We start from the raw sequence: 23,956 nt of genomic DNA, 5'->3' as shown, positions 1-23,956 counted from the left end.
TTCAGTTTTTTTCTCATCTTTTTTTTTTTGCTTTCTCATCCACCTCCCCACCCCGCCACTGTTTTAGCAAATTATTATGCACCTAATTAGAAGTCCTTGTTTTCTTACTATGGTGACTTGCAGGTAGCTTTCTTTTTGATTTATGTTTTGGCACCACACAGAGCATTTTGTTGTGACTTAGGAGCATGTATATTAAAAAGTTATCTTACAGAATTCCAAGATTCATCTGGCAGATGAAGAGTTGTTTGGGTTAACCCTGCTTACATGTCCATTAGTATAATCATAGGATAAGATAAGTTGCAAAGCTCAACAAGGGCAGTGTCTATTCATGTCAAATAACATCACTGGTATGATCTCTTTGGGGAATGCAAGAATGCTCTATGCCATCTGTTTTGAAATAAATAATACTTTTGAAAGTCATTTCTTTTCATTAGAATCTGTGCTCACTAACAAACATTGATTTTTATATGCCATTCCATATTGAATTTCCTGAGAGTTAAATTTTACTCCTCATGTTCTCATAATAGTCTCATTCATGTAACAGTTTCATGTAATAAATGAGTGCATTTGCACTCTAATTTTGTATCTCTGTTTCTATTAACTTGGCTAATGTGAGATAGAATAAGAAAGGCAAACTCATTGTCAGGACTGACAAAATTAACAGTTAGTTTGCCAAGACTGAATAACCAAATTTGGATCGTGATGTATTTGTCAAGATAAGGCTACAGTGGAAAGTCTCTTGGAGGAAAGATAGCTACCTGCCTTCACTGACATCATTTAGCACTTTTAATTGAAGCTAGTGTCTGATTCATGTATGTGAAAGTTCCTAGACCATCCACGCAACAAGCCTTTAATGATTAACTACTATGTGGAAATATAGTAGTAAATAAATTAATAAAAAATGCCTCATTCCTTCATAACTACAGTAAATATTTATAAATAAAAATAATCCCTTGCCTTTATGAATACAGTCAGCCTTTTAAAAATACTGTAACATGTAATATAATATTAGGTATAATAAATGCCATGAAGAAGAATAGAAAGTAGGGAAAGAGGTAGAGAAAGTGGAGAGAGATTCAGTTTGGGGGACAATGGTTAGGATAGATGTTTCTAAAGAAGTGCCATTTAAACAGAGACCTGAATGAGATGAGAATGTAAACTCTATGACTATCCAGCAGGACACTTCAGACAGAGGGAACAGCATGTGCAAAGGACCTGAGGAGACAGTGTGCTTTTGTCTAGAAGGAACAGCAGGGAGGCACTGTGATCGGAGCAAACTGACTGGCAAATGATATAGCCTGGTAGCAAATGAGATGGGTCCTATCATACAGAACTGGAAGGTGAGCAAACATGCCTGGTTGAAATGATAGATTGCAGAATTTCAACTGCTGTTTGAAAGCCTTCCTCTGATCGAGATTAAGTGAATAAGTAAATAACAATGGCTTCTAGAAAGCAAGTATTAAGGTCTGTATAGCAGTTTGAGATTGGCAATGCCTGGCACATGGTACTCCACAATATTTGTTGACATGATGATGCTCTTTATCATTTGGTTATCCTGTAAACCATGTGAGATTCATTCAAAATGTAACCATAAATTATGTGAAGAACTGCATGGTAATTTGAATAAGAAATTAAGATTAAAAAATAAAGACTCTGTCTTGAATTTTGTTGACTTCCTTTAGATATAGGAATTGATGCTTAGCAGGTAGGATTTGCAGAACTGTTTTATTTTAACTTTTGCTTCCTTTGGGAGAGTACTAAAATATTACTTAATTCTTACCATGGATAAGAGTTAAAATCTTAAATACTTTAAGGTAAATTGTGGCAAAAATACATTGTGATTTAGTGTATGAGCCTGGAAATGAGATTTAGTCTGTCCATTAAAAAATGTATAGCACTATTTGAACAGTACTTTCTTGTTTATCTTTTCACATACATGATCTCATTTAAGTTATCTTCACAACACTTTTAATTATCATTACTTTTATCACTTTCATTAATGTCTTTGTTTCATGAGGGAATATTTGCAGATTGAGAAGTTAAACATTTTCCTAAGAACATATAAACAGTATAGTTGCAAAGCTGAAACTTAAAAACATATTTCCTGTTTCCACAGCTTCTCCGTCGCCTACTATATTATATTCCATTTCACTGTTACTCATATGAAATTCTCCTCAACAGGCCCCGATTGTAAGCTGGCCACCGTTAGTGAAATGACATTAGCTAAATATGATTATGTCTTAATGTTCACTGAAAGGATTAGACTAGTTAAGATGTACCAAAGGGAAAAGCAATTATCTATTGAAATATGAATCTCTTGATTAGAACTGGAAATCACATATTGGTATTAGAATATTCATCTGGAATTTAAAAAATCTGAATATAGTTATTACTTTTTTACTTCTGTAAAGAACTTCTGTGAGGTTAGTTCTGAGGCTTTTTGATGAGTGCCAAGATTTAAAGCAACATTTTACTGGAAGAGTAAGCTCAACTAATTGACTCATTTTTTTTGTAGAAACTTAGACAGTAGGAATTTCTAACTACATGAAAAAATTAGGCACTGGTATTACCTTTTCCCTATTTACCTTACTGCCTAAAGAAAATAATTAAATTAATCAATGTTAAATCACCTTAGAGTTGTAGCGGTATAACTTAGAGTGTGCTGTTTTACTTAACTTGTTCAGATTTTGAAATATAAATTTATCATTGCCTGCATAAAACTTGTGGCCTCATTGATAATAATCCCCTGTGAGTCCTTCAAAATATGGTGTCCTGCTGGCTTCCAGTCATCTGAGATTTGTAACGATCACAGTAATATGTGATTAATGTATGGCAAGGATTCTTCCACTGGATGTGGGACATACTTGCCTGATAACAGTTCCCTTATTGGATTGATACTGTGTTTTTTTAAATGAAGAGGTTTTTGTTTTTTAAAAAGCCTTTGTATCCTCAGTGACCAGTGACTATTACATATCTGGCATGTGTTAGAATCTAAATAAACTTTGAATGAGTGAATGACTTGCTTTTGTTATTAGCTTGGGAACAAGATTGACTTTTGCATCATATTTTTTATTAATAATTTGAATCTTGAACTGAGCATTATTATCAAACAATAGAAACTTGCCAGCTATTGGACCCCTTGCTTCTCAGTTTACTTGGACAACATAGTAGCTTTCATTTTATGTCATCTAAGTCCATTGCTTAGATGCTTGAGAGTCCCTTGGACTGCAAGGAGATCCAACCAGTCCATCCTAAAGGAGATCAATCCTGGGTGTTCACTGGAAGGACTGATGTTGAAGCTGAAACTCCAATACTTTGGCCACCTGAAGCAAAAAGCTGACTCATTTGAAAAGACTCTGATGCTGGGAAAGATTGAGGGTAGGAGAAGGGGACAACAGAGGATGAGATGGTTGGATGGCATCACTGACTCAATGGACATGGGTTTGGTTGGGCTCTGGGAGCTGGTGATGGACAAGGAAGCATGGCGTGCTGCAGTTCATGGGATCGCAAAGAGTTGGACACAACTGAGCGACTGAATTGAACTGAACTGAAGTCCATTGCAAAATCATGCTTCCTGATGTTAAAATTTGATACACAAGACATAGGACCAAAGATGGGCTTCAGGAGATCCATTGGCCATTGAAATTGTATACATAGCATATTGTGCTGGTGCTAGGTTGCTTCAGTCATGTTGGACTCTGGGACCCTATGAACAGTAGCCTGCAAGGCTCCTCTGTCCATGTTCTCCAGGCAAGAATACTGGAGTGAGTTGCCATATCTCCCTACAGGGGAACTTCTTGACCCAGGGATTGAACCTATTTCTCTTACACCTTCTGCATTGACTGCTTTGTGAATATTTAAGTTTTTAAGGGACTTCCCTGGTGGATCAGTGGTAAAGAATCCACCTGCCAATGCAGGAGACTTGGCTTCAATCCCTGGGTCAGGAAAGCACCTGGAAAAGGAAATGGCAACCCACTCCAGTATTCTTGCCTGGGAAATCACATGGACAGAGGAGCCTGGCAGGCTACAGTCACATGGGGCCGCGAAAGAGTCAGACACGACCCTGTGATTAACAGCAACCATTTTTTTAGGAGAAAAGGATCTTGATTTTTCATTATATTCTCATAGGGATCTTATGATCAAAAAGTTAAAAGTCTTGTTTTTTTTTTTCCCGTAAAGACTGTATTTATTTTGCTTTATTACTCATTACTATCACTTGGACAACATGAAAAGTACACTCTCTTCTACCTCACTCCATAACATCTGATCCATTAGTATTATGGTGGGGTTCATAGATACTCTTCCTCCTCTTTATCTTTTCCCTTCGCTTCCTCTGTTTATTGAAAACCTTCTATTTGTTCAGTGTACTAAGTGATTTACATACATTACCTCATCTAATTAGGCTGACAGCTCTAGAAGGTTCAAGTGTATTTTGCTCAGGATAAACGAAGTGCCCTGCCTAAGGACATATAACCAGTAGACAGTGATGCCAAGGTCTGGGGCTAGGGCCAACCCTGCTACCTTTCCCTCTCGCCCCTCCTTAGCCCTCTTGAACGTGAACGTGAAGTTGCTCGGTCGGGTCCAACTCTTCGCGACCCTGTGGACCGTAACCTACTAGGCTTCTCCATCCATGGGATTCTCCAGGCAAGAATACTGGAGTGGATTGCCATTTCCTTCTCCAGGGGATCTTCCCAACCCAGGGATCGAACCCAGGTCTCCCGCATTGGAGGCAGACGCTTTAACCTCTGAGCCACCAGGGAAGCCCTCTTAATCTGGAAAATTTTGAATCACTTCAAAGACATGTTTAGAAGTCATGAACCTAGACATCTCTACTCTAGGAGAATTAATTCCTCTCCCTTCTGTATATTATTATATTATCATTGGATTGTGATCAATATGAGGGTCTTTTCTTATTCAACTTTATATCCCTGATGCTTAGTATGATGCCTAAAAAATTGTAGATTTTCAAATTTCTTTTTTTAAATTGAAATTTAATTGATTAATTTCAGCTTTTGTTATTTAGTAAGTATGACACTAAAGTTCTAGTAGCTGTGCCATTAACTCTCTGTGACCTTAACAATATAGAACTGTTTCCTCATTTATTAAAATTAATTTACTAATTTAAAAAATTTAGGTTAATATATACATTTTAGATTCAATTTATTTAGTTCTGGTTATTGTGATTATTTCATAAAGGAAATGTAGTCCTTATATAAACTAAATTATATGGTAATACCATCAATTATTTTATTTAATAATGTAATTTGCTAACTTTTTTGCTTCTTTTCTGTCCTATCCAGCATGTGATTTAGTAGATATTTGGTTGAATTTATTATTGCTTGGTTTAGTTTAAGTAAAGATAATTCAATGATCTTGTTTAAATTTGTCAGCATTGAGAGGTATTCTTGTGTATTACTTTGCCCCAAGGTTGCTGTTGATATTCTGCTCATTTGTTTTGTTATATTTTATACAATCCTGAAAACAGATGAGATATAAAACACTGTAAAATTTATCACAGTTGAAACTTTAGACCTTCTCTCAACCCGTGGGGATTCATTTGGCAGGAGGCCACCAGAACCAGTTCTTTTTGATGCTTAGTTTCTAGTTTCCACTTTAATTGCTGCCAAAATCTGAGCACTTGGGAATTTAATTGCTCATTATATTTGTCACAGTGGTGTCACAGACCCAAATACAGACTGTTGCATGCACAATATTTATGGATATTAATTTGGCCTAAACATGTATACTGGATTCCTTTTTTTTTCTACATTATAAACTGTAGCACATCTAGAAAGAAGTCAGTCAGTATTGTGTATGGACTAATGCCCCACTTTACTCTCCAGTGCAGCATCTAAATCTAACAATGGAAAACTAGAGGAGGACCTATTCAGAACTTTATTATATTCACTTTATTCAGTTTACTCTTTTGAAGCAGTCTGAGGGGTTTGAGTCTAGCTTTGAGGACAGACTCCCTGGGTTCAAATCCCTGTTTTATCACTTACTAGCTATATGACCGTAGGCAATTTACCTTAATCTCCCTATACCTTTTTCCTCATTTGTAATATATACAGCTCAATGATTTTTGTGCCGATTAAAAGGGTAAAGTTCCTAGAAAAGTGTATAACACAGAGTAAGCCCTTTATGTTTACTACTTTACGATAATACATCCCTATATGCCAAAAAACTGTAACATTTACCCTGGTTGATGGTATGGATTTCCAGTTTCCTACTAATTAAGTAGAGATAACCTTTGCCAACTGTAGCAAATGGGATGCCTGGTCAGCACTAAATTCAATACTTTCATGTCCTTCCATTATTCCTGTGTGTTCCCACTTACTTGCTCAGTGGTGTTTAGGCTAATAGGCCTGTTTTTTTGTCCCAGTGTTTTATTACTAATCACTGATTTTTCTTGTTCTTGTGCTTTCTAATGTGAAGAGTACTTTGTTCATTTTCTCTGTGTGTCCCCTTTTCCTTTTAATATACTTTTGCCTTTCCCTTCCTTATTTCCTACAAAATTGATTGTCCATCTTTCCTCTGCTGTGATGGATGCAGCTTTCTTATGCAATTGTCTTGGTCAAAGGAAATTATGAGGCCCTTGAAAAATAGGAAGTATCAGTCATCAACCATGGGCAAGGTAATTTTTAGAACTGTTTGAAAGTTTTTACATCCTGGAAAGTCCCTTATGTCTTACTTATGCCTGAAATTGTGTTCTGGGATAAGTGAAGTCGCTCAGTTGTGTCCGACTCTTTGTGACCCCATAGACTGTAGCCTACCAGGCTCCTCTGTTCATGGGATTTTCCAGGCAATAGTACTGGAGTAGACTGCCATTTCCTTCTCTAGGGGATCTTCCCAACCCAGGGCTTGAACCCGGGTCTCCCACATTGTAGACAGATGCTTTACCGCCTGAGCCTACACTTACATATAAAATTCCCTTGAAACAGGAGGGAAGAGGGCAGGGTACAACATTTAAAAGAATGACATGGCCATAGGACATGACAAAAACTGGTTAAAGCCAACTAAGACCGAGATGGTGGAGATTTGGCTTCCAGTGTAGCTTGAGCCTCAGTATATGCTCATTGTAATACATTAGCATGCTAAATGACACATCCATCACTGCCATGACAGTTCTGAGACCAGCCAAAAAAGGTCAGAAAGTGGGCAGTGGCTCAGTTCCGGCAAATCCCTGCCCTTTCTTCAAAGTATTTGGAATAATCCTCCCACTCATTAGCTCATGAAATTATTAAGCCTATAAGAACTAATCATGCTATATTTGGGGGGCCTCTCGCCTTCTGAGATTGCCCATACTGTCTGTGGAGTATATTTTTCTCTAAATAAATCTGCTTCTTACCTATCACATTGTCTTTCACTGAATTCTTTCTGCAATGAGATATTAAGAAGCTGAGTTTTATTAAATCTTGAGACCAAGTGTGTGATCTCATTTAAAAGACTGTGGGGGTTCAAGTCCTGATCTGAGTTACAGGATTTTATCCTGGAGTAAACAAAATATTAAGTTATTTGTTACTTAAAAATAGGTTTGTAATTTTTCTCAGGTACATGCTTGTGTGCACCGGGCTGAGAACAGATTTTGATAGGAGGATGTTGGCTCCGTTTTACTTGCAGTTGTCCCTAATTTTATGAAAATGTTACTGATAGTGGACATGACGGTGAATCTCTTTGCCCCTCGTCTAGTGGCTCTGATGCTTAATTTACTTATGGAGAGGATGAATATATAAAGATGCTAGTTTCTTGAGATATTAACTTGATTCTGGAAAAAGGCTGACATTCGTCTAATTTAGATTTAACCCTTGTATCTCTTCTTTTGTACTTTCATATATTGTTCTTGAAAAAAAAAAAAAAAAAGCCTTGGATTTGATTTCCTCAGGACTTAGAGGTACTTTTGGTGAAGGTAACACTTAGACTGTTTAAATGTTTACAGCACTCACTTATTTCCTCTTTTTTTTTTTTTTTTTTTCATTCTGTTGGGCACAGTAAGCTTTGTACAGACGCAGGGATTGTGAAACAGCACCGCCTTTGCATTTCTGGTATTTGTCACTCACTTTGGGTTCTCTTTGCACTTTATGGCAAAATCTGTCAGTTTAACCACTTGCAGATAAAATCTAACTTTGAGGCTTCTCATCATTAAAGTGAAGAAATCCCTTCAGATGCTCTGGAACACTTTCTCAGTCAGCTCTGAGGTCTTTGGCTGTCCTCAATTCCCGGAGCCACAATGAGCTCAGTGGTGCTACTTTAGGCTTTTGTGTCCAATTCTCTCTCTCTGTCTTCAGCAGAGTGTTAGTTATCTCCTATCTCTGTGGCTGGTAAAACTAAACAGTCAAGTACTTTTCCCACTGTATTGTTTATGCTAGGAATAGGCCTTTAAGATCTCAAAATCTAGTAATTTTATTAGTTTCTTTTTAAATGTTCTTCATGAACTTGTTTCTCTGCAGCGGTGGTGGCCAAAATAAAGTTTAAAATTACAGTGAAGATTGCAAAGAGGAGGAAGGTGATGAGGGATGTCAGGTCCAAAAGAAAGACAGACAAAACAGTATTTTTTCTTCATGCTCTTCTTACCACATAGAAAGGAGGCAATTTTTTTTTTTTGTACTAACATCTAGACTCATTGGAGATTCTGAAGCTATCTATATAATTTTTTAAAATATAAATCTGAAAAAGTAAAATTTCCACAATAATTCTGTTTATGAATAGTTGTCTATACATAGATCTTACTGTGAATTGACCTTTTCCAAAAATTGATCAGATTAACATTTACTCTTTTGGAATGATTTTAAATTATGAGAAATGATAAAAGCTTATTTTTTATTTTTATTTTTGACATTTTATTGTACGGTTTTTTCCAAGGGACTGAGAAATGGATATTGAGGTGATGAGAGATTTTTATGAACTATGTCTGTTTGCTTTTGAGTCTAAGCTGCTGTGTCACATGGTTGTGGCAGGCTGCCTTAAAATATTTGTTATCTGTGACTTGTTTTGCCCTGGACATTATTGCTCTGGTCTAGGGAGTTACTTTAAACGGTATATTGAGATCTTAAAATTCTCTCTTAATTACAGTAGTGCGACTTTCTAGCTTTTCCATTAGATTTAATGAGTAAATCTCAGATGTCCTATAGATAGCGTGTCTTAAAGACAGTAACCTAACTGAAGACAATTATTTTCAAATAAAAGGATTCAGATATAATTTTATTTGAATTCATTAATCCCTGTTGGTGAAATCAAAGTTTCTAAGATAGTCTTAAAAACCAACCATGCAAAACAAAAATGCCTTGTCAAAGTACAGATTTATTTCTGTTAAATGACTCCATTTAGCAAACATATTTGTATGTATGTCTTTGTGTTTATGTATATATATATTCAAAGTAGATGGTTTATTAAAAATATGCCCATAACTATTAAATAGAAGTGTCTATTTCCACATCTGATTTATAAGCCACCTGTAGGGAAGCAACAGATACAGTTTTCCATATTGATTTGGTAAAGTTTGATTGAAAGAGGTTATGAAAACTTTTTCAATATAAGATTTAAATGTAAGACTTTTAGCAGTGATTCATTTAAATTGATGGTGTTGGGTTTATGGAAAACCTGGAAAAAAATAAGTATAATCCTGTGACCACCAAGAAAATGCACATTGTTTTCCATCAGTGGTTGAACTGGGAAACAACAAGAATGAAATTTAGAATCAGTCATCCTGAATTTGAGTATTAACTTTACCATAGTCATGCATTTTGAATATATTTAACATAAAAACAGTTTGAGTTGGATGGAAAATTATTTGGAAGGAATAATGCAAGTTAATGAATACTTATGTTTTTCTTAATACTTTTAAGCTTGTATTTCATTTTCATCCGTCTATTCCTGTTTTATGTTTGTAATAGCATTAGAAAGAAACAAATCAAACCAAAAAGGAATTAGCTAAATAAGTAATAGCACACGGATGCAGTGGAATATTATGCAACTCTAAAAATTGTATCGTGAAGTCTGTTTAGAATCATAAATAGATGCTAGTCATCTGTTATTAAGTTTGAGTATTTGAAACTTCAAAAAGTATATTGCAAATATTATATCACAAGTAATTATGTTTGGGTCTTTTTATGTATTCGCTTAAGTAGCATTCAAGTGGCATTATTTGAGTAGCAATTGTACACAGTAGGTTAAATATAGCAAATATATATAACTGATTTTATTACATGACTATTTTCTTTTACTGCTTTGTGTACATCCTAGTACCTCTTTTGGGAGTGCAAGATTTAAAAAATAAAACTGATTGGAAACTTTTTTTTGGACAATTTGAAATAATGGAACTTTCATGACTCATTGGCATATAGAGGAGTCAGAAATCTTATTTTGTCAAGGTCATATTTAATATAAAAAACAAATATTGGAAAAGTAAAGTTCTGTCTTAAATTTCTTTTGTTGCCATCTATTATTTTGTTGTATTCTACTTTACGAAGCACATTCAATATAGAATATACAAATACTTTCAAAACTTTAAAAACAATCTCTTGATTTTTTTTTTATCTCGAAGTAAAAAAAAGTAAACATATAACAAAAACCTTGGGAAATATTGAAAACTATAAGTAAAAAAGATGTCCTTGTTTATTTAACATTTTTAGAAAATCTGAGTTAATGTTTCATTGCTAGTCTTTTTTGGCTTTGCTTGTTTGTTTTCCATAATTGTGATTGTATCATATAATATATTCAGTTCAATAGTGTCTTTTTAAAAAAAGTACTCAATATTATTAACTATTAAATATTATTAAATATTAAACTATTAAATATTATTAACTATTAAATATAATTAACTATGTCCACCTAAACAGCATTTATAATTAATGCATAATATCCTTTAAATTTAAAGTGCTTTATTTAACCATTCTTTCATTATTGAAAATTTAGAATCCTCCCCGATATTTCACTGTCATAAAAATGCTGCATTGAACACCTATAAATGTAAAACTTCTTAAAAATATTATTGTTCCCATAGAATATTTGAAATGGCACTATAATCTGTACAGTTTAAACTTTACACCCCCTCCTGCTTTTCTCCCTTGATATCCAGTATTAGGCAAAAGATTGGAAAAGTCTGATTTCTAACTTAGAGGACCAGACTATAAATTTTATCTCAGAAGTACTGGGAGTGTTCTTCAAAGCCAAGCTATTTCAATAATTAGGTTATTTATCTTTGCGATTATAGTCATATAAGTGTCATTCTTTAAGACTATCACTGTATAGAGAAAACATCTATAATTTAGTTAAGGAGGTAGCAAAAGTTTATCAGGGTAAGTTACATGAATTTGATCTTTATTACAGAATTTTAGTAAATAATAAAATGTTATTTCATTATTAGCTGATAGCTAACATTTACTATGTCAGATACTTTGAACTTCTTATCTGCCTTTTTTTTATACAGTAGTGATAATACTGTTGCATTGTGATTCCTTCACCAGAATTCAAACTATCTTTTAAAAGTGTCTTATTGCAGTATCACATATGGAAAAGTAAACAGATCCTAAGTATTCAGGTCCATGAATTTTCACAAAATGAATTAAACAGTGCCCTAGAAGACTCTTCTGCCTCTTGTAGTCACTACACACTGCTTTCCAACTGATTAGTCTCGCCTATTTTTATTTATTTATTTATTTTTTAAAATATAAATTTATTTATTTTAATTGGAGGCTAATTACTTACAATATTGTATTGTTTTTGCCATACATTATTGCCTATTTTTAAAATAACAGCTGTATTGATATATGTACATACCATAAGGTTCACTCTTTTAAAGTGTATATAAATGGGTGGTTTTTAGTATATTCAAAGTGTTGCACACTGATTGTCACTGATATCAGAACTTTCATATCACCAAAAAGAAACCTCATTACCATTAGCAGTAATTCCTTCCCTCTCAGCAGCCACTGGCAACCACTAATCTCCTTTCTGTCTCTATGGATATTCCTGTACTGACATTTTATATAAATGAATTGATGCAATGTGGCCTTTTATGTCTGGCCTTTTCACTTAGCATAATGTTATTAAAGGTCATCATGTACCAGAACTTTACATCTGAATAGAAATATCATTATATTGGCATACCATATTTTTTATCCATTTATCATTCTATTGACTTGCATTTTTTTTTACTTTTTGTCTTCCGTTGTGAGTAATGCTGGCATGAACATTTGTGTGTGTGTGTGTGTGTATGGATATATGTCTTGATTATTGTAGATTTATAGTGATTTTTGAAATTAGAAAGTATTAGTCCTTCAACTTTGCTCTTCTGTTTTTAGGAAGATTTTGTCTATTCTATGTTCTTAATATTCTGATAGGAATTTTAGGATCAGCTTATCAAAGTCTGCAAAAAAAAAAAGTCAGCAGGGATTTTGATAGGAATTACATTAAATCTTTAGAGTAATTTAGGGGGTAGTACACCTGAACAATAGTAAGTCTTCTAATCCATGAACATAGGATGTCTTTCCATTGATTTTAGCCTTTAATTTTTTCATGATGTTTGTACTTCTCAGTACCCAAGTCTTAGGATTTTTTGTTGCTGTTGTTAAACATTCAGAAATATTTTATTCTTTTTATATTCTTATAAATGGAATTGTTTTCTTATTTTTGGAATATTCACTATAGCTTTGTTTATTTTTGAGCTTCATGTAAGTGGAATAATTTTCCTGTGTGCTGTTTTGTATGTCATTTAATTTAATGCTTGTGAAATACATTCATGTTACTCCACATAGTCATAGTTTGTTCATTCTCATTGCTGTGTATTTTCGACTGTGTTAATATAGCACAATTGATTTGTATGTTCCATATTTATGTGCATTTGACTTTTTTTTTTACAGTTTTGGAAAATTTGGTAGTGCTACAATTAACATTCTTGTATATGACTTTAGGTGAACATATTATAATATATATTTGTTCTGAGTGTATTCCCAGACATGAATGTTCAGCTTTTGAAAATGCAACCAAAAAGCTTTACAAAGTGGTTATAACAATTTGCAGTTTAGTTTTTAAACTACAAAAGCACTTTTGTATCATCTATCTTTTTCATTGTAGATTCTTCCAAAATGTGTGTGATATCTCATTTTTAAAATTTGCATCTTTCTCATAACTAATACTGTTGAGCATTTTTTAAAAAGATTAGTTACTTGTTATATAGTGTCTATGTATATAGTGTCTCTGTTATATAGAGTCTGTGTAAATCTTTTGCCCATTTTACACTGAATTATCTTTTTTTCATGAAGGCGTTCTTTATTTATTATAGATATAAGTCATTAAAGCAGTGTGATACTGGCACAAGAATAGTAAATTAAACAGTTGACCATTATGGACTCCAGAATCAGATCCCATGTATACTGTATCTTACTTTATGGGAAAGATGGGAAATGATGGTCTTTTCAATCAATAGTACTGATCTAATCACTGACCTATATGGTGTGATTTTGTTACATATTGTATACAAGTATCAATTCCAGATGAACTATTCATCTAAATGTAAAATGAAAATAATAGAGCTTTGTGGAAAAAAATATAATAAAATATATTTATAACCTTGAGGAAAATCAAAGATTTCTTAAATAGGACAAAAATAGCACCAATCATAAACCTAAGCAATAACAAATCGGGCCTTTTAAAAATTATGAATGTATGATAACACATTTACAGGAGGCTTGGAAAATACAGAACAAAATTGCATATAGTTCTACTATATATTATAACTAATTTTTAAGTAGATAATTTAAGATTTTTAATTGGAGTGCCAATATAAAACTCTCAAACATTAATAGAATCAATATACAGAAAAGTAAAAGGATACGTGGTGGTTTAGTTGCTCAGTCGTGTTCGACTCTTGCGACCCCATGGCCTATAGCCTGCCAGGCTTTTTGTCTATGGGATTTTCCAGGCAAGAATACTGGAGTGGGTTGCCCTTTCCTTGTCCATAAAAGGATATAGTAGACTTAAAAAACACCATGAACCAATTCGAGATCATTAAGATTTATATAATTTTAGCACGACAGTAGGATACAAATTCTATTCAAGTTCCCATAGATTAAATATAGATGCTGGAACATATTCAGGGACATAAAAGAAGGACAAGGTGCAAAAATTTCATGGTATGAAGGTACTGAAATCACACATAGTCTGTTCTCTTATCACCAGGGAATTATGTTAGAAATCAATATAAAAGATATTTGGAAATAACCCACATACTTTCAAGTGCAATGTGACATTTACCAAGAGAGATATTTGGCTTAGCCATTGAAAGCCTCAATAAAGTTTGAAGACTGAAAAAACACAGAGCATGATTGCAGAAAAGAAAGCATTTAAATGAGAAATTAATGTCAAAGATATTTAAAAAAACCATGTATTTGAAAATTAAATGTCTACTTTTAAATGGCATATATATCTAAGAAGAAATTGGGCCTCTTTAAAAATAAGAAATTCTCTTTATGAAAAGATACTATTAAAAAGTGAAAAGAGAAGACACAGAGCAGGAGATATTTGCTACTTACATATCCATAAAAGGACTTTTATCACAATTCAAGTTATTTTAGGTACAATTTTGTGATTTTTCAAGACTTTCATTATAAAACATGCCTCTGTGTTAAAAAGAGTGTTTGCCTTAATTTGGCCAATCGAAAAAAATCAAAGCACGATCATATTGATATATATATATTAATGGGTTTTCAATCAATAAATACTTACACACTGAATATTTTTAATCCAAATTCTGTGTTTTTGTAAAATCCAGCATATTTATTTACAATTTAAACAGAGCACACTAATGTTTAAAATTATGTTAGTTTTTCTTTCTTAAATTAACTAAAATGTAAGTCCAATTATTTTATTACCTAAGTACTACTAAATTATATATGAAATATAATGTGCCAAAAGATTCATATGGATACACTTTTTAGGCTAAAATTTAATCTTGTACGTTATGTTCTCATGACTTATTAGGATCGTGTAAGATTAAGTTAGTTTTACTTATAAAAATATTATTAAAATGTTTAAAAATCTGTTAAAAAATTCAGTCCAGTATTGCTAAGAGCCTGATACTGTGTCACTTGATTTTAATGATTGGACTTATTTATTTTCAAATATATATACATATGTATATTTGTGAACAGTTTGTATATGTGTTATTTAAAGATCGATTTCAAAATGTTTGAGCTTTATATTATGCTTGGGCTTTATCTTCCTGTTTTCAGTAAATACTAATTTTTTTAAATCTGAGTATTTATCATATCCAGTTTAATATGATTTCAAACTTTATTGGCTTTCTTTTGAATTCCAGTTGGTTTTGATATACTCAGATTATTTTAGAGAACTAATTTTTTAACTTCAAAACTCTAGAAGTTGTACTATGTTTATGTAATATTCATTTCTCCTATTTAGCCAATTTTCAAAAATTGATAAGACGAATTCTGTGACAGCTGTATCATAAGACGTTTTTATTTTGTTACTGTTGAATTCACACTGTCAATTTTAATGAATCCTACCCAATTAAAGTGGTGTACATATTTTTTGAGTCCATAATCAATATAATCAATTATATTTTTACATAATTGCATAGATATGATTTTATCTCAGGATGTTGGAGGATTAATGCATTTTTCTAATATGTTACAGAATTGCGAGAAGCTGGAGAATAATTTTGATGACATCAAGCACACGACTCTTGGTGAGCGAGGAGCCCTCCGAGAAGCAATGAGGTAAGTCTGAGTCACCATAGCAACAGTCACAGATGTGGTAAAGAAAAAGTCATTCTTCATTATTGGGGGAACAAATGAGTTCATTGCCACCATTCAGCTCTGTTCTCTAAGGTATTAATTTGTCAGCGGAGAGACTTCCCTTGAGGCTCTACTTTGGTTTTGAAGCAGCATAAATGTTAAGCCTCAGTGCACAGTAAAAAATGTAAATGTTTAATTTGTTACTTAAAATGCTTAAGGGGTGTCTTGTTTTATATTTATACTAAACTGTGTGATTGAATTGAAATATTGTTCATCTGCATTCTGCTTGTATAAAAAAATAAATAGTACAATGGTGTTTTAACTGAGTAGAATTTTCTCCTAATTAATATTTAATTAAAAAAGAGGTGCTTAAAATTTCATATTCTATTAGATTTTATAGGATTATACCATAGTATTTTTAAACCAATGTATAATTTTATACTGTTATAAAGCATACAGATTAACTTTTTTTCAAATACAACAGTCTGTAATGAACCTGATTTTTTTTTTCTTTTTAACATTCCTATTTCTGAATGTTTTTCTGAAATCTCCCCAAACTTAATACCTTTTTAATAACTTTTAGGAAGCAGTCTTTAAATCCATCTGATCAGAATCAATGAAGGCTTTTACTAGACATTGAAAATGTGTGAAGAATAAAACTTAGCATCCTTACAGCTGGAGAAACGACAGCAAATGATGTTAATCTTAAAAGTTCTGAGCTTGAATCTTGGAGTGGAATAATTTCCACTGAAAGATTTCTATATATTTGTATAGAAATCGTATATTTACCTTGAATTAGCCTGTGAAACTAAAATTGATTTTTAAAATATATCTCCTCCTATCAATGCTCATTATATTAGGGGCTTAACTCAAGGCAAAAGAAAATATTTTAAATAGCAGAAGGGATAAAAGCTATGGAACTCCCTAGAATGGTAGTTGGGGTAAATTTTGTTATTGCTGGCGCACAGTTACCATATACTTTAGTCTAGAAGCTGCTCTCATTTAGTGACCTCCCTTTTACCACGCAAGCAGCAGGGGAAAGTAATTAAATTTAATAGAAGCTGCCCTCATTTTGAAGCCACTTCTATTTAAAACCACAGGGGGAGGTAATTAAATTTAATGGAAACAGTAGCTTCTACACAAAGATACATGGTACTTCTATATAGATGATTATGATGTCACAAAAAGAGGAATAATATATTACTAGTACTGAGAAATTACCAGCTGGAGCAAGTGAGCCTATTTTATTGTTAATGTCTTTACTAATAAAAAAGGGGGGAAAATAAAACTGAATTCACAATAGAGAATTTGTATGTATATATATTGTAGTTGGACATTCTAAGAAAGTTAAAGTTATTGAGAATAGTAATTTAAAAATAAAGAATAAAATACATGTGGAAAAGGCCAAGGCAGGAGTTGTGACTGAACTGCTGTTTTTCAATATATTCCTTATCCTCTATCTAAAACTACCTCAGGTATACATTGAAAACATCATTTTTATAAATATTTATTGTAATATCTTTGAATATAATAAACATAACATCAGTATTTATTTAGAACATTACAGTTACTCTATGTGTTTTTATTTCTGTTCAATTTGAAGTAAGCATACAGACCCACAGGAAGACAAAGAGAATGGCAATTCTGAAGCTTTGAATAAAAGGCCAAAAACATAGAAAAGATTGCAAAGGGGCAATGTGAATGAAAAATGGATGTGAGTGAGGGAAATACGATGAACAAGGAAAGGACATGTAATTAGTACAGAAAATTTGTCATCAGGGGAAAAAAAAAACAATGAATTATGGGAGAACTGCATTTGAAGAGATGATTAAATTCTGCCAAATTTTGTAATACTTGTCATTTTAGGAAATACTAGGATTTTCTGCTTTTTAAACAGTAGAGATGAACTAATGAGAAAAACAAGTATTACCTGATTGGAGTAACCTCTCAACCACCCATGCTATGAGATAAAGCAATAGTCTAGGTGAATCAGTATTTAATATATGGTGTGTAATGTACTTTATTAACATAGGCAGCATATTTTACACACACACACACACACACACACACACACACACACACACACATGCTCATAATGTTTAGATTCGCTAAGCAAAATTAAATAATCGAGTTACCAAAAACATTCAATAATATAGCATACTATGGACCTAGCACTTTTCAAAAAATTTGGGGGTTTTGCCTTTAGAAAATCCAGCAGGAGCTCATTCTTTATATGGGAAGATTAAGGAAGCCTATAAACAAAAAGTTATAATGTTATGTGACAAATAGAATATGAGGAGAATGCATCTGGGGCAAAAACTTAATTGTTCTGTCATCTGTAATCACTTTTTGTCTTACACGAAGGATGTCAAATCAAACAAAACCATGGAAAAGGTAAGAAACTTGATCTAGGCCTTGAAGATGGCCAAGTTTGTAGCTAGAGGGAAAAGTACTGAGCAGAGGCACTGAGCTGCGGGTGCAAGATGTATTTCAAGAACAGTAAAGTGGTCTGATGTAAAGCAAAAATTTTTTCAGCTTTTTTGAATATATTTTCCTGCAAAACTCATATAGGCAGCAGTATTTGGTCAGTAATGTCTCTCCTTATATGTCAAGAATCCTTGGATATAAATAAAGCAGTTACAAGTTTGGCAGGATTGATGGGAACGATTTAGAATCTCAGAGTGTGAGTCGGGGGCGGGGGGCACTGGGAAACAAGTATGAATAATTTGGCAAAAATTTCAGTTACCTCAGGGGCTGGCCTCAGGACTCTGGTTGAAAATGTGTTTAATACCATATCCTGGAAGTCAGGCTTCCCTGGTAGCTCAGACGGTAAAGTGTCTGTCTGCAATGCAGGAGACCCTGGCTTGATTCCTGGGTTGGGAAGATCCCCTGGAGAAGGAAATGGCAGCATACTCCAGTACTCTTGGCTGGAAAATCCCATGGACAGAAGAGCCTGGTAGGCTATAGTCCATGGGGCCGCAACGAGTCAGACAGGGCTGAGTGACTTCACTGTCACTTTAGAGGTCAGTAACATAGAGTCTGAACTGCCAAGATCAGTTCAGTTCAGTTCAGTCGTTAAGTCGTGTCCGACTCTCTGCAACCCCATGAATAGCAGCATGCCAGGCCTTCCTGTCCGTCACCAACTCCCGGAGTTCACTCAAACTCATGTCCATCTAGTCAGTGATGCCATCCAGCCATCTCATCCTCTGTCGTCCTTGGATCTCCTTGCAGTCCAAGGGACTCTCAAGAATCTTCTCCAACACTACATCTTGCCAGGATAGATGGTTTAAATTACTTAAGGGCAAAATGGTGGGTTGGGGGCTTCCTAGATCCAACCAGTCCATCCTAAAAGAGATCAGTCCTGGGTGTTCTTTGGCAGGACTGATACTGAAGCTGAAACTCCCATACTTTGGCCACCTTATGCGAAGAGTTGACTCATTGAAAAAGACTCTGATGCTGGGAGGGATAGGGGGCAGGAGGAGAAGGGGACGACAGAGGATGAGATGGCTGGATAGCATCACTGACTCAATGGACATGAGTTTGGGTAAACTTTGGGAGTTGGTGATGGACAGGGAGGCCTGGCGTGCTGTGATTCATGGGGTCACAAAGAGTCGGACATGACTGAGCAACTGAACTGAGCTGAACTGAGGAGAAGGCAATGGCACCCCACTCCAGTACTCTTGCCTGGAAAATCCCATGGGCGAAGGAGCCTGGTAGGCTGCGGTCCATGGGGTCATGAAGAGTTGGAGATGACTGAGCAACTTCACTGTCACTTTTGACTTTTATGCATTGGAGAAGGAAATGGCAACCCACTGCAGTGTTCTTGCCTGGAGAATCCCCTGGACAGGGGAGCCTGGTGGGCTGCCGTCTATGGGGTCGCATAGAGTCGGACACCACTGAAGCGACTCAGCAGCAGCAGCAGCAGCAGGTGGCTCAGTGGTGAAGTATCTGCATGCCAGTACAGGAGACTCAGGAGACATGGGTCTGATCCCTGGGTTGGGAATATCCCTGAGAGGAGAAAACAGTAGCCCACTCCAGTGTTCTTGCCTGGGAAGTCATATGGACAGAGGAGCCGGGTGGCCTACAGCTCCTGTGGTTGCAAAGAGTCAGACACGACAGCACACACATAGCAGCAGCAGATTGGGGTTTTTAACAAAGGTGGTGAAAAGAATAAAAAGCATGAAGATTATTTTACAGCTTTTCAGAATTTGAATAAGATAAGAAAATACAATGTGGGGATAGAGTCAATTATTCATTATTTAATTAACATTTATTGGGTTTTAGTAATATACCAGATAATGGGGTTACAGATATAAATTAGAGAGTCTCTGTCCTCAAGGAACTAATGGCCTAGTGGGGGAGACAGATACAAAAATCAAATGCTTGATGTGAAGACTTGGAGCCCCAATACTTGAGTTGTTTCCCTGTAGCCAAAATCCTGTGGCAGTTTCCCTCTTGGCCCATTGGTACGGCATAGCTTGGCAGTGGAGCGTTCTGTTTTTCTCACTAACTTCACCTCTGCAGCAGCCCTCGGTGGGCTCTGAGCACCTACAATGGTACCCTCCTTCTGAGTGTGTCTAGCCTGGAGATGCTGGAGCAAAACTGGACTGTATGTGAAGTCTGACATCTTGTAGCTGCTGTGTTCAGGTATTATTGAATAGCCCCGGGTTTAAGGTTCTGCTACTTATGAGCCCAGAACAAAAAAGAGAGGTCTCTGCCTCTGTCAATACTCTGTCACCTCATCCAGTACTCTCTGTGGCCAGCCTTTGCCATGCGGTCTTGGACCTGTTCTTTCATCAGTGTCCCAGCTGAGCAATTTTTGAGGTCCGCTCCTGGACTTCTTCCTGGTTCCAGATGTGAGGATCGAATCCTGGGTGCAAGGACCTATCGCTGACTATTTAAAAAGCATAAGGGGTTACAGCCTAGGTTTTAGATTAGGTTTTAACTCATACTCAGAATGGAAAAAAATAATTTAAAAGCTTGTTTTGGCAGCATAGTAGAGGGTACAGTGAAGAGGGTGAGAGAGAGCAATCAGTGACACCACTAATATAAAGGTAGAAGGGGGCAGCAGGTAACAGAGGGGGAGTGCCTTTGAGAAATTTAAAATATTTAGAAGGTAGATCTGATGAAACTTTGTAATTTAATAGCCACAACAACCATAAACTTGCTCTAATTAGTGTTGCTCTGTTTATCACCTTTTAAAGTTTTCTTATGCTTGCAGAATAGTCTAATTTACTTGATATCCTACTAGATAGTAGAGCCCATGAGGGTAGGAGAATTGCTATTTTGCCCTCCTTTTTATTCTTAGCCTTACTATAGTATTAGTATATAGTAGGTACTTAAAATTTTTTTGTTGAATTTTTTATAAAGATTAAAAGTAAGAATAAGGATATTTATCAACGGCAAGTTGAAAAAAGTTTTTTGAGTTTGTATTCACCTGTTTTCTTTTCCCTTCCAGTTTTATTGAGTTATACTTTATGTGTAGAACTGTATATGTTTAAACTCAAATGTTTTAGAGTATTTGGATATACATTAATTGAGATAGGGAGAGAGAAAAGAAGGATAAAGTAAGACGATTTTGTTTTCCAGATGAATTTGAGATAGCTGTGGCAAACCCATGTGTACATGTGCAGTAGGCAAGAGAATAGACAACTCTGCAACTCAGGAAAAAGACTAGAGATTGAAGACTGGGATTTGTTGAATATTTTGATATTTGTAGCCATAGGAAAGCATCTGATTTCCAACAATAGGGCATGGAATCAGAAAGGAGGCAAGTCTAACCAGATGCCTAATGAAATACTTGGTTTAGGAAAATGTTTCAGAGAGAAATGTATTTTCAGATTTAAAATTTTTAAATAACCTTCTCCTATAGTGTGATGTGCCTGAGACACAAAGGATGGTGGCATTCTTGCCCCATGTTCTGTAGCTCATGGATTCATCTAGAGCAGTGCCACTCAGTAGAACTTTCTCGACTGTTCATTATGACCCCCACTGACTGTGTGGGGTTACTGAGCACTTGAACTGTGGCCAGTGTAACTGAAGAACTGAAAATTCAATTTATTTTAATTTCTATTAATTTAAATGTAAATTGTTGCATGTGGTTAGTGGCTCTGGTTTGGATAGCATTGTTCTGGAAGAATGTTTTTGTGTTGCTAACATGACATCCATCTTCCTCTCACTGATGGAATTCTCACCAAAGGAAAGTCTAGGGAAAGGCTAAACCATGTTCACACATATCACACATACACATCACACACACTCTCTCTCAAAAAATGAAGAGTAAAAGTAGATCCAGAACATAATAATGGATATAAAACCCAAATTAACAAATAAGATAAGGAGGAGACAAGGTGACTGTTATTCTCTGAAGGCATGATTTATATGTTATGGGGATGAGATGGTAGGATGGCATCACTGGCTCAACAGATAGGAGTCTGAACAAGCTCTGGGACATAGTTAACGACAGCGAAGGCTGGCATGCTGCAGTTCATGGGGTCACAAAGAGTTGGACATGACTTAGCTACTGAAAAACAGCTTCATAGTTGGTCTTAGTTATGTTGAGACAATTTCCATTCTTATCTATTTTATTTTTCTCATTTTTATTATCATATATGGGTGTTGAACTTTGTCAAATATTTTTGTCTGCATCTGACTACCTCATGCGAAGAGTTGACTCATTGGAAAAGACTCTGTTGCTGGGAAGGATTGGGGGCAGGAGGAGAAGGGGACGACAGAGGATGAGATGGCTGGATGGCATCACTGATTCGATGGACATGAGTTTGGGTGAACTCTGGGAGTTGGTGATGGACAGAGAGGCCTGGCGTGCTGCGATTCATTGGGTCGCAAAGAGTTGGACAAGACTGAGTGACTGAACTGGACTGAACTGAACTGAGACATCTCTATAGAATTAACAATAAAAACACTCTAGAAATTCATAAAAGAATTTAGTAAGGTGGTCAGTTTTAAGATAAAGATGGAAATTTGTGACGTTTTTCTGTGTATTACCTATTCTATGAAGATCGTATGAGGTAGTTATATTAGACCACCCCAATCATCCAGGACATGTTGAATCACTCAGCAGATGGTCTAAGAGGCAGTTATTTGGTTGTTTAGAAAAATAAGTCACCTTATATTTTCACCTCACAGCTAGCTGTTAAAGGAAGTTTCATGTATATTAAAGAGCTAAAGGAAATAAATGAGATAGCCAAAGTCCAATAAACTATGTGAGAGACTATCTCAGAGGTTTGGATGGGAAAAGAAATAATAATCTAAAAAGTTGGGAAATAACCAAGCTTTGATTACATTAAAAGAGCTTCTGTAGATGGAAAAATACAAAAATTTAAAGACATCAGTGTTCTGTATTGCCAAGTGTGTAAGAGATTCAAAAAGGTTTAGGAGATCAGTGCTTAATTGGCAGAGTATGATTAAGAAACCCTTAAAATAATCAACTGTAATGGCAAGCAAAATATAAATTACATTTAAAAGCACTAATTTCTTGGCTATTGACATTACTGCATTTCAGTACAGATGAGATTTTGAGTGCTGGAGATGGAGTGATAAGAGTCATTGTCCCATTCTCAGAGCTCAGAAAGAGCTGAGATTACTTGTGCATTGAAGGAAAGGAGTGCACCAATAAGTAATAAGAACCTTGAAATGAGCATCCCCCTTTTCACATAAATTTAACTTTGTGAAATATGTTATGCACAAGACATAGACATTATGGGCAATCTGAAACTATTCCTCAAACTGTAACTAAACAAATCAAAACAATTAGCCAAACCTGATGGTCTACTATTAAGGAAATATATAAGAAAATGCAGAAAATGAGGTTTCTAGAATATATTCATATATATGATATATTATAAATTATATACATAGTGGTAAATTGTGGCATATTTAGTTATACCTGGATATTAAAATGATCCTTAGCAGAGTGATTTTTAGTCACCCAAGAACCCTCATGTTATAATATTTCGTGAAAAATGCCAGGAAACAAAACTGGGTGTAGCACATGATCTTCATTGAATATTTAAAAAATGAAGAGAAAAAATAGGAGTAAACATAGTAAAATGGCTACTGTGTCTGGGTGGTGGACTTGCATTTTTCTCAGGTGCATAGCTTTCTGTTCTGAGTTTTCTATAATCGGAGCATATTATGAATGATTTAGAAAAATAGTGAAAAATTAAAAGAATAAAATAAGATGCAAA

The 23,956-nt window shown here is 34.8% G+C and overlaps 1 protein-coding gene across 1 annotated transcript in view; it reads left to right on the top strand.

The window, feature by feature from the left end:
* Nucleotides 1–23,956, top strand: part of DPYD (dihydropyrimidine dehydrogenase) — a 926,917-nt gene that overhangs the window by 103,701 nt on the left and 799,260 nt on the right. The window contains exon 3 of the mRNA XM_005678060.3: nucleotides 15,649–15,731. Coding sequence (XP_005678117.1) covers nucleotides 15,649–15,731 — 83 coding nt within the window. The remainder of the gene's footprint in view (nucleotides 1–15,648; nucleotides 15,732–23,956) is intronic.

Source organism: Capra hircus, chromosome 3 (genome assembly GCF_001704415.2).
Source record: "Capra hircus breed San Clemente chromosome 3, ASM170441v1, whole genome shotgun sequence".
Classification (NCBI taxonomy): domain Eukaryota; kingdom Metazoa; phylum Chordata; class Mammalia; order Artiodactyla; family Bovidae; genus Capra; species Capra hircus.
This window is presented reverse-complemented; position numbering and strand designations above follow the sequence as displayed.